This window comes from Sinocyclocheilus anshuiensis, unplaced genomic scaffold (assembly GCF_001515605.1).
Source record: "Sinocyclocheilus anshuiensis isolate Anshui unplaced genomic scaffold, SAMN03320099.WGS_v1.1 scaffold1626, whole genome shotgun sequence".
Lineage (NCBI taxonomy): Eukaryota > Metazoa > Chordata > Actinopteri > Cypriniformes > Cyprinidae > Sinocyclocheilus > Sinocyclocheilus anshuiensis.
Genome location: NW_015547254.1, coordinates 899,699 through 916,662, shown reverse-complemented (window position 1 = coordinate 916,662; position 16,964 = coordinate 899,699). Strand labels below are relative to the sequence as shown.

Here is a 16,964-nt window from a genome sequence, read left to right as displayed (position 1 = left end):
GGCAGGAAAAAAAGAAAGTAACTTTAAAAATGTATCAGTGTACAGACTAAACTTTATGAAATATATATATTTCTAAAATTTAATTGTAGAGGTTTTACCATTTTAATATATATTTTTAAGAGAGCTTAAAAGCATGAAACAGAGTGCTGCTGGGATGATGCATTTTTGAGTTTGAGTTAATATTTTAGCACTTCCGGTTACATTATCCTGAAGTCAGTGGATTTTTATATTTTTTTTAAATGCCTGAAATAAGGTCTGTGCTTCACACAAGCTCCGGATATTTTAATGTTTTATTCTACAGCATAAAATACACAGGTAATACCACCTTGTGAATTTTTAAAGCTTTTAACTTGTCTAGAGCAGAAAAAGGCTGTCAAAGTGCACTAGTGAGCAGTTGAGTTCTGTTCCACATGATGACGATTGTCCCTGACAACCTCTATAGTCCCATTTAACTGCTTGTGAGCAAATCCCTTTTCATTTGCTGAAAACAGTAAAACTCTGTCCCCTTTTTGTTTATAATCATACTATAACAAAACATTTCAAACTTCCAGGAAGATTTTTTTTAATTTTTAATACTGAAAGTGTTTCAGAGATTTCTGACAACTGCATCTGACATCAAGGTCCAGGTCATGCGGTCCTGCTAACCAGTCCAACCTTAACCACTTGACTACAACTAAGTTCTTGTTTGGCTCATAGATCACATGCTTAATAGAAGATGACTTTGAAAGTTAACATCAACAGACTGTTCCTTTTCCACCATCATGAACTTTATTCACCACAAAACAAAAGTTGCAGAAGTGACCATTTATTTTGTAAAGTGATCTAAACTCAAATGTTAGGTCGATAAACTGAACAAAACTTAAACTGAGGAAACTATGGGACAAAAGGGATTGTCCTATTAAAAAAAAAAAATTAAGGCAATTGCTTCTTTGATGCAGTCTTGTTCAAGGACACATTTTGTAGATGCTTAGATAATTTAGTGGCATCTGACAACTTGGTTTTGGATGGCGTCTTCTTGCGTTTGCGCTGCTTGATTTTTGGCTTCTGTAAGAGAAGATTTAGATACATAATGTATTGAAACACATACTAAACATAACTGCCACACAAGTTTACCTGTAGTTTTGTCTTCTGAGGCTTATGGACCACAAAATGCCTCTTCAGACTTTCCTGTAAGAAAAAAAAAAAAAAAAGATTCACCTTTAGTTAAAAACATTAAATAAATAAGAGGGTGCCTTTATGAACTTAAATTACTCCGCCTAAATAATAAAAAAATTAATAAAATGCTAACCTCCATAGCAAAGGCTTTACCACAGCCTGCAAAAGGGCAGGCAAAGTCACACTTCCCTTCATGGAAGACCAGAATGTGGTTCTGGAGGTTGAAGTTTGTGGTGTAGCTCTTTTCACAGCCTTCTCTAGCACATTTAAACATGCACCGCTGCCCAGAATGAACAGACTGTTTGTGCTTCTCCAAAAACCAGGCATTCTGGAACATCTTCTTGCATTGATCACATGGCAAGGTTACTGTAAACAATATACGATTACGCCCAGGGGAATTTTGCAACTTACATTCAAATTAATTATCCAAATGACTGAGCATGTACCTCTGTGTGCGGTCTTTTTGTGCTTCTGATACTCTGACCAAGTTTTTCCTTTGAAGTTACAATACTCCTCACCACATGGGTAACCTCAAATTTAGGAGGGAAAGTTATGCATCTAAAAATCCTAAACTCAACTGTTTGGAAGGGAGAAAAGGTTTTTGCCTGATGTATACCTTCATGCATCTTCCAATGTCGTTTTAGAGCTTTAGAAGAAGCAAATTTGTCATTGCATCCCTCAAAGTCACATCTGTTAGAATAAAGCATGAATAACCAGTCATAATATAAAAGCCACCAAACAAAGCACATAAAAAGTCCCTAAAGCAACACTTACTCAAAGGGCAACTCATTTGTGTGCTCGCAGATGTGAATCTTCAGTTGCTTTTTCTTACGGAACTCCTTTCCACAGCCTTCATGGTTACACTACAAAATATTGCCAAGACATTTAAAAAAAAAAAACAGGAAACATTAGAACGAATAAAACTATGAAAAAATAAATAATTTAAGTGACTCACCACATAATAGCTTTCTTTTTGGTGGTGAGCATGAGCCACATGATTCCTCAAGCTGCCAGGTGTGGAGAATGCATCTGAACACCCGGTGACTGAGCACCTTGACCAGTTTAAACCAGGTGATCAGCAAAAATGTGCACAAAAGCGGCATAGTAAGGGTAATATGTGACTACATATAAAAACCTAGCGAGCTGCCTACCTAGACAGACAACCTAGTGAGCTGCCTACCTAGACAGACTTTTGGGTAACATGTAATGCCCATAAATACTGTCAGGGCAGCTTACTAGCTCTGCCAGGAGGGAGCGTGATAGTTCGACATGCGAATCAGTGAATCGGTTGCGTAAACGATTCAATTATGATGATACAGATCACTCATAACATCAAAAAATAAAAGTTCGTTTTTCGCCACCCAACTCCACACAAAACATTTAAAATATGTTGTACAATAAGTAAATAAATTATATAGATAAATTAGCGAAAACGACTCAAATGTATCATAAGCAAGTTCAGGTAAACAAATGATTTTTGTGAGTGGACTCACAGGTAGGGTTTCTCCCCGCTGTGGCTCAGTTGATGTCGGGTGAGCTGGTAACGGGTGCAAAAGCTCTTCTCGCAGTCGCCACAAACAAAGGGCTTCTGATTAATTGTTTTAAAAAAAATCAGACCCACTAAGTACTAATATGAACACTAGATGAGTAGCCCATCTAAAACCCAGAAAAGATTAAGTTATTGATTGCAGTCACTCACCAGTCCCGTGTGTCTGCAGTAATGCGCTTCCAACTTCCACAGCTTTGAAAACGTCGCTTTACAGTCAGCGAAAGAACAAATTAAATGTTTATTCGGATGTTTAATTCTTTCACCCATTCTAGCCGATTATTAACAGCTTCTGTCGGATGGTGGCAGGTCGGTGTTCGGCCCACAACGCCGGAATTTCATTGAGCTTCGTTTTATTGTGAGTGGAACATACCAACTGTGTATATTGAGAATTGAGTATTGGCAATTTTTGCGACAAAAACAAAGGCGTGAAATTATTAGGTATCCTATTAGCTTACATATTATTTTTAGTATGTATTATTATTATTAATGAAAGATACAGTACGAATTATTCAATGCTTTTGACTCTAATTGTAGTGTCGCGCTCTCACAAGTCGACGTGGCTTGTTCCTGATTTGAATAGAGCTACCTGTATGGTCACATGACAGACGCGTGACATATCAGGACCTCAGTGGTTATGTTTTATTATTGCTATCATCAGAACCATCAATTTGAAATGAAACAAACAAGAATACATTAAAAATATAAAATAAATTGTCGGGGGTGTATAGAAAACACATCTAAATGCAAATAAATAAATAATAGAACATATACCAAATTAACATTTGTTTTATAGTTCGTATTGTTGTTTTTTTTTAACTTTTAGATATGGTTTCAATATATGTGTTTTATTTTCATAAATGTTCTATTTATCATGTTTCTGTATTATGTAAATATTATAGAATACTATATTATATTGTCAGAATATATTTCTCCTATTTCCATCTGGTTATTTTTTACTAAATGAACCAGCATCAGGTCTGCTGTTTATTTCCCATGGTGATTCACACGTGGTATAACACCTGATAAACACTAAGCAACTGCTCACCTTCACAGACTTGTGATCAGGACTGAAGGTCTTTGAAATTGTCTGACAGAGATTTATATGCATATTAAACTGTCAAGTGGCTCCATTCAAGTCTGTGTATGAATGTGTCTGTCTAGGGTGTTTAAAAGACTGCCTGGCTCCATTCATCACACACACACACACATGGAAATTGCTGCTCTAATTGTGGTTTATCAGCATCCAAGAACAGCCCACTGATATGTATGATTTACTACAGTCAAGATTGCTCCTATGTGTCCCAAGGTGATCATGTTTTATTTCAAAACTAGTGTTGCACACTGTAAACTATTTCTCATTTCCTGCTTGCTGCACTTTATCCTGAGGTAAAGGGGTATTGTTTTTCTCTCTCTTCAGCTTAGAATTACCTGATCCAGAACTTTTGTATATTAATTATTCACAGGGTAAACAACAAGAATTCAAGGGTAAACAACCAAAATCTTATAAATAATCCACAGTGAACAGCTTAGAAATTAAAGTGTACCCTCTATCAAAGTCATCCAGACTCTATCCATCTGACATCAAGTTCGGAAGACATTCCTGCCCAACGATCATCGTTGTGCCTCTTCCTTCACATCATCCGGTCTTGCAGTGTCCCAATCCTCCCATGTTTGGGACTGATCAATAAAGCTGCCTCTGTATCTCACTGGCCATGATCTGCCCTGATAAGCCAACAAGCAAAATGACAAACACCAGCTCACAGCCAAAACGGTGTGTTGATGGTGATTAGAGAGTCATGCCTTCAGTCTACCAATTGAGCCAGTCTCCATGATTTCACAGACTTTAGGGGATTTCAAAAAGAGTTAGAGACTGTGTTGGGAGAAGACAACATGATGTCTAGTTGTACTATCTCTGTATGTCGTGTTTGCTTGTCTACCTGGCTGAGAGAGGAAAGTTAATGTGTAACATGGGCAGTCGATACGGCTGCCGCGCTGCTTGATGGCCTAAATCTCTGAGTGTCAAACAGGTATGATTAAGGACCTCAGGACTTGCCTCAGCCCACTTTGCTCTATCCCTTTTTTCCTCTTTACCTCTCCTCTGTTTACTTTGTTTAATTCAATCTATGAGTCAGAGCCTTGCAGCATTGTTGCGGAAGCTAATATGTAGCTTGTCAAGCTTCGCTAGTAGCTAAAAAAGTAGATAAGTATTGAAGGTATTTAATATATATATAAAAAACATAACTATCAATGATATAATTTATCATTTGATCAGAGCAGTATTTTCTGGCACAAACACAGTGGGGAAACAATAAATTAATGAACAGTAGGGTATGAAACAGGTACATTTAAACTAAATACGACAAAACACCGATTTACAAACAAAGTTATATATTAGACTCAAATCGATGAATCACTGTTTATTTATATGATCCATCTGAACCAACCAATTCACTAGAAAGAAACAGACTATTCCTGAGTGCATATGAGAGAGAGGACCGTTCTAACGAACCAAAGGATTAGAATGAATCTGACTATCCAAAAATACATATGAAAGACAGAACCTTTCGAACAAACCATTTTCAGTGAAATGAAACAGAATGACTATCCAACATTATGAGAGAGGACCGTCTGAAAGAACTGATTCATTGAATCAGATTATCCAACGTTACATATGAGATAGAGGACAGTTCAACTGATTCACTAGAATTAATTGGACTATCCAATGTTACATATGAGACAGAGGAACATTTGAACAAATCGATTAAATAGCTTTACTCTGCATTCCGTACATATGACAGAGAAAACATTTAAGGATGAAATGATTCACTACAATGAATCAGACTTTCTGAAGTTAGATGAGTTTTGTAAAACTGACATAAATTATGTTCAGTCATGACAACTCTCGGAGAGTTAAGCGTGGTAATATACAGTGGGTACGGAAAGTATTCAGACCCCCTTCAAGTGCTGTGTGTACATTAATGAGGAAAAAAAAATTAACTTAAATGATTTTAGCAAATGGCTGCAATATAACAAAGAGTGAAAAATTTAAGGGGGTCTGAATACTTTCCGTACCCACTGTACATGGCAATGTTAATGTGTTTGGTCTTAGCGGAATGGATCTGCTATGCTGCTGCTGCGGCAGAGCAAGTATCAAGACTTGCTACTGCTAATACATCCACAGACATGCTGCTGTGAGCATGTAAGTAATACTGCTGTTGCACATATAACATATATAAAATAACCCCCATATATAACAAACATGAAATCACCCCGTAGCAGATCTATACAGGTGGAGCTGGAGGGTTTCTGAAGCGTGCTACAACTGCAGCAAGCACTAGGCTGCTGACATGAAAAGAAACCAATCAACTGCGCCATGTGATTAATGATGTCAATATGACATATTGAGTTAGACCCTATTGGCCTGCGCCATCTAGAGTTTCATGACAGAACTTTGGATTTGATTGCATAATTTAAATCCAAATAAAAGATTGTGATAATGTTGTCCTGTCTTTGCTATGTTACATATAATTCTGTCTGATATTTTAAATGTTACAGTAGTGTTTTCGATTGAATTAATTGGATATAAATTAACAGTGTAAAGTCATGGGCTCCCCTCATCACCGGGCCCTTAAAGTTAGGCACAATAACAAGCTATGTTTGATGTAAAGATCCGGTCTTAGTGGCATATAGTCAGTGTTAATTCATTACTAATGAAAATTCCTCCGCCATACTCGCACTTTCGGCATCTAGTGGTCAATTCCAGGGCAGCATGTCACTTGTTGATTGATACTATTGATTATGACCTCTGTGAGACCTCATCACCTTCATCCCAATCCTTACAAATATCTAACAGCAGCACGATATCAGAGGGAACAGGGCCAACGGATAGGCACAGCACACAATGAGGTTATCTAGTCATCCTCACACATTCTCACAGTCATGCTATGACCTCTCAGCGTGCCATCCTAATACTGTGGCTAATTCCCAGACCTGTGTGTCCTCTGAGGACAGAATGAATAGATCATGCCTAAAAAAGGAATAAGGTCAGATTCTACCCCATACAGCTAAATCTAAATCAAGCTTTTCAACTGTAACACAGAAGTGTGGTGTACATATCATAAAATAAAAACGCAGTAAAGGACGTGCATGTGAGAACATCATGGAATTACAGCTGTTTCTCATACGAATCACACAGCTGCGGCGTATCTCAGGAACTGACCCTAATTGAAGCAAATATTGGGTGAAGTACTGAGGTGGGATGAGATAACATATTTGTCAGATATGCAGTCAGGCATTCAGCCACTCTGATTACACAGCACAAGTAAAGATAGAGGTGGTCCTCACTTATACACCAAATCACACAAAGAACATCACACACACAAAAGGCCCAGAATAGTAACAATTCAAGTGCTCATGCTCCACAAACCAGACAATGTATCTGCAAATTTTGATATTTAGGAGTGAGCATGTTTTGTTGTTTACTTATAATTTGACTCATCACTTTAGAAAATTTGAACATACCTTAATTTCTAGCTTATTTGACGTTTTCATATTAGTGAACCTGTTGTTTTATATTGTCATTTTTGAATAATACTGCCCTGCATCATATTTACTGAATGAAATCCAATACTTGTTTCTACTAATTTTGGGTGCTGATTCCAAAAGTGGCTGTTTTACTCTTACAAAATATAATGGGGATTTCGTAGCATTTTTGCTTTCGACAACCATTTGTAAGGTGACGAAGTCTTGTATTAGGCCTTAATCACCAGATAAACTGCCATAAAGACATGATTTCTGTCTTCCTTTAAGCCAGGTTACAACTATTTGTTCAATTCCCATTGATTCTCACAGGTATCAATCATTCTTAACACATTGATTTCCACTGAACGCCTGATTTCCACTTTTCCCACTTCCACTTCGCAGATTGAAAGTTGAACGATACATTTTGAATAAATATTTTTGTCATTAAAACTGAGACGTTTGACTGCTTGTTATGTTGATAAGTGCATTAAATTTGATACAAATATGAAATAAAAAAAATAATAAAAAAATGTATTTGATGGAACGTTTTTTTTTTAAAGATTTTTGAACCCAGCATTAGCAAATTAGGTAATATTTCGCCTTTTTTCAAAATCAGCAGATTTTTTTCCCGACAAGATGCAGGACTGTGTCATTAATGCAGTAGGCTACTTTTTTTGTGAATGTTTTATCACTTCATTGTAATGCCAGTATTGCCAATATGGATGAACATATATAATAACGTGGATATAGTTTAGAGTTTCTGCCGTAATAATAATGTTTTCCTCACCGTCAAGAACACAGTGACTGAGATTTGTCTGAAATTTCGCCAATAATGTGCTAATACAAAATTCCATATTACAAAAATTCATATCTGTCTGATCATTTTGATGCCAACAAAAATACACAGTCATGATCTATGCAACAAAAGTCTAATAATTAAATGAGATATGCAATTAAAATGTTCAATGATGTCTTTCAGCGCTCTAACCCAAGGCTCTTTTCAGGCTTATTCTGTCAGGGCAACGGCTAATGCTGCCCTCTAGTGACAGCTCACGTGAATTATCATACAATTAAGCACAACAATCATTTCAGAAATGATCTTGTGATCTAGTAAGGCAAATATTATGAAGTTCCTTCAGAAAGTGTTTTCTTATTCCGCTGTTCTTTAAGTGAAATCTGAAATAGTCACCATTTTCTTTGTTTTAACATAAGGTGTATAATCACCTTGAGATTAGAATCATGACACTTATAAAGGTATGTTTTTCTCTTTTTTAAACCCACCTGTGTTCATTTGTGATTACGTGAACACTGCACCTACAGGTGAGAGCAGTTATGTAGACCTGCTAACAGCAGGACATTTTGGCAAACTCTGGAGCTGGTTATGAACAGAATGGAAGAAATGCAACCCCTTCTATAATGTCAAGTTCTTTGTAACAGAATGGATGTAAATGACAGTATGAATATCAGACTGCTCTACTAAATTGAGCAATTCAACATAAGTCTAGCTACAACACTTTATAAAGGTACATTGCTATTTTCTAGAGTCACAAACTCTTTTTCCTGTACTTCACAGATTTTAGGCTGTATGAGAGAGCAGCTTAAAATTTCTGAGAAAGTCTAAAATTATATTATGTTTGGAGATTGCTGTAATACACGTGACAACATTTTAAAATTACATTTTACGATGAAAGCTGGGATCTTTTGGCCAAATATTTGGTCAATGTTTGACATGAACACACAGTACAAAACCTTGGCAAGCACCATATTCATATGGCTTAAAAGCAAGAGAAATTGGAAAGCTTGTTCCTATACATGGCAAAGTAAAGAAATCTTCCTAATATTGGAATATCCTTGAACAGAACAGGCAGTGGCTAGCACCATTTTTTTAAATGGAAGTCTTTCTGAAGGAAAAAAAGTACCATCGACAGGACAGGTTGAAAAAATGATTTTGAAACATATCTAGGTTACATTTTTCAATCAAATATGCAACACATAGAATTGTGAGCTGCAAATTTATGTAAAAAGTTTAGATATGTTTGAACAATGCTTACATTCTCTACTGAGCTGTGATCTGGAAATTATAATCTGAAATAACTAAAACTATGGTCCTTTATGAAAAACATGCACCTACAGTTCTATAATAGCTTTATCACATAAATGGACTGAAGTAACAGAACTGTGTATTATGACATGTTTCTTATAGTACTCTTATAGCATGTCACTGTCAATTTATATCATCTCAAAAACACAGCTCAAATTCATTCACACAGTGTAAGTACACTTGAACAACAGTTAAAGAAAGAGTTCCAAACTAGCAGCATATGGTTCAAAGATCTTTATTTTGGTCAGCAGATTTATGCCATAAACTCGTAGGGGATGGGCTCCAGGAGCTGAGGCTCGTTGTTCTTGGTGCTGACAAAGTGTGCTGGCCGTGGAGCAGCAGGCTGAAAACAAGATAAAGATACATCAAGACCACAAGGAAAGAACATAAGCCAGATGTGTTATAATAGTGTGTTATACACAGTGCCATTTTAACCAATCAAGTAAATTAAATATCATAATGGTCCATGTCTTAGTTTTACTTCAAATAACTGTTTGGCATATCCCAACATGAAATTTACATCAGGGATTACAATGAAATGCATGCATGTTGACATTTAACATCCAAGACAGAAACCAATAAACACTAAATTATCTTCTACCTGGCGTTTCAGCTCAAACCAGGTGCCCTGCTTCTTGGCCTCCAATTTCTTCTTCTCGTTCTCCTTAACGCGCTTCAGGAAGCTGTCTCTGCTCATTGAGTGCTTAACATGCTCGATACGCACATTAATTCTCTTAGCCAGGATCTTGCCCCTAAAAGTAAAAACAATAATTGGTCACTTAAAAGACAAGAATCGTTGCACATTTACAAGATTTATCCATGAGCGGCATGTTTCCATATTGACAATCTGGCAAAGGCATTAATGTGCCTGTCCAGGGTGCATAATGATGACTGCTCTCGCCCACATCAATGACCACTTAGGGCACTGGACGGCCCTAATGGCAAAGTGAATCTGGGGCATTACACATTAAGAACCTTCATTTATATTGATAATTCAAAACGATGTGTAGTCAAAGTGACCTTCAATTTATGTAAAAATTTCTTTTACCTGGTAGGTTAGGCTCACAAATCCCGGAAAATATGCGTTGTAGTCCAAACGAGTCGTTCGTTGTAGTTTTTGAAAAGTGATTTCTGTTAAATAAAGTATCTCCTTTTGAATTGGACTTTGAGCTTTCTAACGTCGCAGATCTTTTTTATGCTCAAACAGCAGCATTACAGACTAACTAAAGTTGAAAAAGTGATAAAGCATAATAGGACCCCTTCAAGTTATTAATAAATACTGTTCTTTAAAAATAAAAAACAAAGAAAAGTTTACATTAGGTATTTTTCATTTGTGCTTCCAAGGATTTTAATTCAGAACTTAACTTTGTAACTAAACACTAACCAAGTGGTTTCTGTACTTGTTTGACTGGTGTAACAACCTCCAGCTATCACCAACTAGAGTGAGTTGCATTATTACTAGGGTTGGGCGATGTCTACCAAATTGGCATCGGACGATGTCTGCAGTGAAACATCGTGATGGATGATGACATCGGGGGGCGGGGTTAGGGGTGTGCCAGAAGCATGAAACAAATAACACGTTATACGGAGCCACTAAAAGCTTAGCCGCTTGCTAGCGGTAGCCTGTTGCATTACAGTACATGAAAGTTCACTTACCACATACACAGAGTAAGGAGAAATGTCTGATAGGACGATGGCAAATGATTTGTAGATCCTGAGCACCAATGACAAACATCTAACCTTGTCAAATGTGTGGTAAGTAGCCTACTGCCGCTCCATAGTATAGAGTCCTTGTGATCGCGAATCTCAAAAGTTGAAGTATAATGAGAGCGAGCAATCGAAAGCGGTTTCAATAGCGGCTCTCTGATGCCCGCAATTTATATACAGTCGCCTATACTTAACCCAATGATATAATTGCGAGAAAAAGTATTGAAATATTTGTTTTATCCATTTTAATCAAAGTATAGATCATGTCATGTTCAAAGCGGTACTTACTTGACTTGCTTGTTGACAATGATGCCTACAGCATGCTGTGTAACATTATAAATACGTCCTGTTTTGCCATGGTAGCATTTATGAGGCATGCCCTTCTGAATGGTTCCTGTGCCCTGGATAAAAATTTATTTCAAATAAATTATTCTTGACAATTTTTTTTACTGTAACAAATCTTTCATTTAATAAATCTTACCTTGATGTCCACAATATCACCCTTCTTGTAGATGCGCATGTAGGTGGACAGAGGGATTGGGCCTGTTGTAGAATGAAAAGCCATGTCAGGTATAAAAAGTTTTATAACAATATGTTTGTGCATGTAAAGTACAGTACGATTCAAGTGAACCCACCATGCTTGCGGAAGGGCCTGGCAAACATATACCTGGTCCCCCTCCTCTTGCCTCTGGTGTTTGTCATGATGCCTGATTACTGAGTGCAAAAGACACAAAATAAAGTTAGACAACCAACTTCTAGAAGAAGAAAAAAAGTTCTCAAACACTTCACTGAACTATGCTTAATATCCAACTACAATATTAGAGGCTCTATTACTTGGCTTAGAGCCTTTGGTCATTACTAACTGTACAATATGATTCAACAAAATGACATCATGAAAATGTACATAGCTTTAGATGATACACTGCATTTATTCCAATGGTGATGAAGAATAAATAGTTATGGACACTTAAATTATGACTCAAAACACATCAAGACAAGTCTTTCTGACAAAAGATCGTTACAGCTCTAACAAACATTAGTTCATGATCAAGAAATACATCGACACCATTGAATAAAGGACCGAACAGAAGTGACATCCTGCAACTGTTTGTGTTCTTAATACATCGTACGAGAATACAGGAAAAACACGTCTTTATTTTTATCTTCACGACTCTCGCACAGCCTGTACACGAATGGCCCACATGGATGGGACACGCTCCAGCTTGACTGTTTTACTCTTTACGGCATCCAGCAGCGCGCATGCGGCCTTAATTTCGATGCATTGCCAGGTAAGGTATTTTTTGGCCGCTTTGTGTGCCACTTTTGCTCAACGACAGCTATGTAACTACCGATTTAATACATAATGTCTGGAGCACATCTTACCCCCCGGTAGCTCGCAATATGGCGGGTACGGCGGAAAGAGAATGAAGGGGTCCTGCAGCGCTTCCTTCAAAGCACGTCTAGGAAGACTACTCATTTGCCTGAGTAAAAGTATCGGAGCTGTTGGTCCATGGGCAGTGATGTCATCGTCTTACAAAAACAGTTCAACATTTTTATTTGATGAGTTTTTTATTGTTATTTTTTATTTTTTTATTATTAATTTAAACCTGCATGAGAGAGCATTGAATGGATCGGGGTTTTTTTAATGAATCGCATAGATTTTTTTTTTTTAAATAAGCTTAACCTTTAACTTTCATTCTAATTGATTTGATTTAGATAATATAACCTTTATTAGATAATATAAGCCTATTATAATATAAATATATTTTAAAATATAAAATGTATTAAATACGTTTTGCCATAAATTAGCGTATATATATATATATATATATATATATATATATATATAAGCTCTCTAATTGTAGATTTACATTTAAAAAAAAACTTGAAACAGGTTAATGAAAACTCTTAATTTATTTCCTCAAATAAAAAATAAATTAATTAAATAAATCCTGATATAAATAAAAAAAAAATGATTCTACAAACTCTCTGCTGAACTGAATATGCACTCAAATAAAAAATAAAAAAACTAGTTTACTAATTATTTGTACTAATGTTCAGTAATGTCTTCCTGAAAGTTTATTTTTCTGTTGTATATTGCACTTATTATTTTATTCAAATTACTGACATGTATTACTCAATTTTATATTTTACTTTATTCATTTTTTAAAGGCACTAAGACCCCGCGGATTTCCCTCTGGCAGGGCCAGGGACGCAGTCTGTCCTCACGGGGACTCCTCTTCTTCGCCTCCGCGCGGTGATTGGGTGGAAGATGGCGCTGGGCGAATGGAAATCCTAATGACAGTTTCCAAATTTGCCTCTTTTTGTACCATGGTGAGTAAATATCACTTCAATCACGGATAATTGGACGTCAGTACACGCATGATATTGTAAAGGGTCGGGTGCTGCATTAGTTCAGTCAATCGGACTCCTTGGGTTGCCAGTTTTCCTCTGCTGCAGTTGCGAGCTGTCTTTATCCAACTGTGTGCTTGCTATGAATTTTGCCTTGGGCCTAAATAATTACTGTTATTTGGTAGATAGACGACACGGCCGTATTGTCTTCATAACACAACGTTAGGCTTTTAAATTCGCCCGTCCTTCCTTATAGGATTTGCTGAAGGCAGCAAAGCAGAGATCTGCTAACTGAGCTGAACTGTCAATCAGCACGGGTTCTGATCGCGAGATGTGCTTAATAAGCGCGAGACAGTGACATCTAAATAATCTCCGATTGTTATTTATGTGTAATAAATGAGTGCAAGCATTCAGACGAGCATTGTGTTGGGTAACTTATGGCAAACGTGAGCATCATGACGATGTAAAATGCGTTCCGTGCACCTGAGCTTCAGTGCTAAGCTGTGGCCAGTGCGGTCACATCGTGATTTCATGGTCCCATCCCCTCTCTGCATCTCCGTACCCAGTGTGTTCCTCCATATATCATCTGCTTTATTTGCGTTGTAAATGTTAATTACATTTTTTTCCATTGAATTTGGCGTTTTTAAATGTAAAAGTGACGGCAGTGAAATGCTAATGAGTGCTAATGTAGTTTTACCTCATAATGTTCTGTATGTTTTCATTGGGTTGTTTTAGGTTCACATTTACGTGTTTTTTTTTTTTGTGATATTGCAATTTTAAAGCACTAATTTTCAATCATTGGACGTTGTAATCTTATCAAATGTGTCTCGGATGTATCAGACGCCTTCTACAGTTTACTATGGTTAACCATAGTGTCTGCCACAGTCGTAAATTAGTAAAATTATAGTTAATACTGCAAACCCACAGTTAATTAAAATGGTATCTCCGTCTAAAAATGTAAGATTAATTAGTCATTTTATTTATTTATTTAATGAAGAAAGTGGTGGCTAAAACCAACTTACCATCGTTGTATTGTAGTAACAGTAACTGTATGTGGTAGAAACTGTGGTTACCGTGGTAATTTAAAGGACTCTCTATCCAATGGCATGCAGCTGTAAATGCCTGAACAGCTGTTCACCTGTTCTGTTTCAGGGCGCCAATGCCTCCGCTTTGGAGAAAGAGATCGGCTCGGAGCAGTTCCCTGTCAACGAGCATTACTTCGGTTTGGTCAACGTAAGCAAAGACATTCCCTGCTGTCTCCCATTTTCTCCTTCAACCAGCGTGTTTTTTGTTATGCTCTGGAGTCAGTGTGTGTGTTCTGTGTTTCGATCCACAGTTTGGAAACACCTGCTACTGTAACTCTGTGCTCCAGGCTCTGTACTTCTGCCGGCCGTTCCGGGAGAAGATCCTCGCGTACAGGAGCCAGCCGCGTCGCAAGGAGAACCTGCTCACCTGCCTGGCCGACCTGTTCCACAGTATAGCCAACCAGAAGAGGAAGGTTGGCGTGATACCCCCGAAGAAGTTCATCACAAGACTACGGAAAGAGAATGGTAAGGAACACGAGCAGGAAGGGATTGTTTTCGAGTTCAGTTGAATTCTCGGCTTTACTGTGAATTTAGATGCTAGTTTTTGGTCAGAAACTGATGTACAAGCCCAAGAAGTTGTTCTTACAGTGCATTGAAGGAAACAAAATGACTAAATAAACAATGAACAACAGCAAAAAACTATTTTTATTCTGTTGTACCAGTACACCTGCATCACACTTACACAATCTATATAATTTATGCATAGTATCTTAACAAATAATAAATTAATTTGCATAAAGCAAACCATGAATGAATCATTAGCTAGAAATTATTTAACTATAAGCTTTCTCGTATACAAAACGGCTAAGACTTTACAATACGGTCCCGTTAGGTCATGCATTATAAATAAAATTAACTAACAATGAGGAATTCAGTACAATCGAGCAATTGTTCAAGTATTTTTTAACCATAAACTAACTAACAATGAAAACTATTTCTAAAACATGTATTAATCTCATTTGAAGTTAATGTTAATTTCAACATTTACTAATACCTTAATTAAATAAAAAGTTGTATCTGTTTAAATATTGTTTAATGGACTTGAGCTAACATGAACTAACAGTTGTTTTATTAACTACGGAAAGAGAATGAAGGGGTCCTGCAGCGCTTCCTTCAAAGCACGTCTAGGAAGACTACTCATTTGCCTGAGTAAAAGTATCGGAGCTGTTGGTCCATGGGCAGTGATGTCATCGTCTTACAAAAACAGTTCAACATTTTTATTTGATGAGTTTTTTATTGTTATTTTTTATTTTTTTATTATTAATTTAAACCTGCATGAGAGAGCATTGAATGGATCGGGGTTTTTTTAATGAATCGCATAGATTTTTTTTTTTTAAATAAGCTTAACCTTTAACTTTCATTCTAATTGATTTGATTTAGATAATATAACCTTTATTAGATAATATAAGCCTATTATAATATAAATATATTTTAAAATATAAAATGTATTAAATACGTTGCTATGACAGACGCTTCAGATTGTGAGATGACATCGCGCACATTAACTGAGAGAAACGTTCATGGATCAAAGCAGAGTGTTTGTTTTTGCTTTGTAATAAGAGTTTGGCATAAACGCGATTCATTCACTTGGTGAGCATAACCGTTTTTACAGCTCTGTGACACAACCGGTCAAAAGGCTTATATAAACGCAGCAGAATAAGCCTTAAAAGTTCTCAGAGGTGCAACAGCGTATTCATATATATATGTTTTCGATGCAGAGTGCAAATGGCTGTGCATTTATTTGTGTTTTTAACTCGATGGGAGCTAAATTAAACTGTCTGAACGCGAAGCTGTGTGTGTTGTCTGTCTCCCCTCTTCCCCCTCCTCCGCTCCGCTGCGCACCACACCCACTTTTTTAGCATTTTTTAAAACTGTGGTGAGAACTAACCAGTGCTGAAACGGGGGGGTTTCATGACCCTTTAACAAAGACTAATAAATACTGTAACAAATGTGTTGGTCATTGTTAGTGCATTAACTAATGTGATCTTATTGTAAAGTTTTACCAATAAAATGAACAGATACACAACCATTGATTTTAATAATGTATTAGTAAATGTTGAAATGAACATGAACTGAGATGAATAAATACTTTAAGTATTTTTCATTGTTAGTGCATGTTAACAAATGGAACCTTTTTGTAAAGTGTTACCACAAAAACTTCATATTTTTGAAATGCAGCACTATAATTGAAATATAATCGCAAAACCATCAACTTCAGAGGTATTTTCCACCATCTTAGTTGTTGACACATTCAACATTCATGTAACTCATAATTATGATGTTTCTGACTTGAAGGCGGCAATAATCTAGATGAAGCAAGTAAATTAGAAATGTACATTTTAAAGATTGAATTTAGTTAAGTAGCCTAGTTTTTATTGGCCAGAAAAACACATTGGATTCATAAAGGCATGATTACTTTTGATATTTTATGCAACATTCTTTCTCTGTCACCCACAGAACTGTTTGATAACTACATACAACAAGATGCACACGA

At 36.6% G+C, this 16,964-nt stretch overlaps 3 protein-coding genes across 4 annotated transcripts in view; 1 reads left to right on the top strand and 2 right to left on the bottom strand.

Annotated features, from left to right (window-relative positions):
• Positions 1–628: 628 nt before the first annotated feature.
• Positions 629–3,054, bottom strand: LOC107701648 (transcription factor IIIA-like). Of its 2 annotated transcripts, none has more exons than XM_016503687.1 (9): positions 2,855–3,054; positions 2,649–2,740; positions 2,111–2,207; positions 1,930–2,018; positions 1,772–1,845; positions 1,602–1,685; positions 1,289–1,521; positions 1,114–1,167; positions 629–1,044 (listed from the first exon to the last, which is right to left on the bottom strand). In XM_016503687.1, exons 1-9 carry the CDS (start codon positions 2,969–2,971, stop codon positions 913–915), a joined length of 972 nt encoding a protein of 323 aa, XP_016359173.1. In that variant the 5' UTR covers positions 2,972–3,054; the 3' UTR covers positions 629–912. The 2 variants fall into 2 exon arrangements, with proteins under 2 accessions (XP_016359173.1, XP_016359172.1); XM_016503686.1 differs by having other exon boundaries at positions 732–1,044; positions 2,649–2,743.
• A 6,491-nt stretch (positions 3,055–9,545) lies between these two features.
• Positions 9,546–12,506, bottom strand: LOC107701647 (60S ribosomal protein L21-like). Its single transcript, XM_016503684.1, has 6 exons — positions 12,417–12,506; positions 11,669–11,747; positions 11,515–11,576; positions 11,322–11,434; positions 9,928–10,078; positions 9,546–9,669 (listed from the first exon to the last, which is right to left on the bottom strand). The coding sequence occupies exons 2-6, from the start codon at positions 11,733–11,735 to the stop codon at positions 9,580–9,582; spliced, it is 483 nt and encodes a 160-aa protein (XP_016359170.1). The 5' UTR covers positions 11,736–11,747; positions 12,417–12,506; the 3' UTR covers positions 9,546–9,579.
• A 745-nt stretch (positions 12,507–13,251) lies between these two features.
• Positions 13,252–16,964, top strand: part of LOC107701680 (ubiquitin carboxyl-terminal hydrolase 12A) — an 8,762-nt gene continuing 5,049 nt past the window's right edge. The window contains exons 1-4 of the mRNA XM_016503741.1: positions 13,252–13,367; positions 14,538–14,618; positions 14,722–14,935; positions 16,928–16,962. Of these exons, the coding sequence (XP_016359227.1) occupies positions 13,320–13,367; positions 14,538–14,618; positions 14,722–14,935; positions 16,928–16,962 (378 nt within the window). The 5' untranslated portion in view covers positions 13,252–13,319. The remainder of the gene's footprint in view (positions 13,368–14,537; positions 14,619–14,721; positions 14,936–16,927; positions 16,963–16,964) is intronic.

What these genes read in the sequence shown, in the direction of transcription:
- LOC107701647 (XM_016503684.1), bottom strand. Translation starts at nt 11,735, where the DNA reads ATGACAAACACCAGAGGCAAGAGGAGGGGGACCAGGTATATGTTTGCC. An exon ending in GTGATATTGTGGACATCAAG is followed by an intron (nt 11,435 to 11,514) that starts GTAAGATTTATT and finishes ATTTTTATCCAG; the next exon opens with GGCACAGGAACCATTCAGAA. An exon ending in ATTGTCAACAAGCAAGTCAA is followed by an intron (nt 10,079 to 11,321) that starts GTAAGTACCGCT and finishes TTTTACTTTTAG; the next exon opens with GGGCAAGATCCTGGCTAAGA.
- LOC107701648 (XM_016503686.1), bottom strand. Translation starts at nt 2,971, where the DNA reads ATGGGTGAAAGAATTAAACATCCGAATAAACATTTAATTTGTTCTTTC. An exon ending in ACTGCAGACACACGGGACTG is followed by an intron (nt 2,744 to 2,854) that starts GTGAGTGACTGC and finishes ACAATTAATCAG; the next exon opens with AAGCCCTTTGTTTGTGGCGA. An exon ending in ACAAATGAGTTGCCCTTTGA is followed by an intron (nt 1,846 to 1,929) that starts GTAAGTGTTGCT and finishes TTATTCTAACAG; the next exon opens with ATGTGACTTTGAGGGATGCA.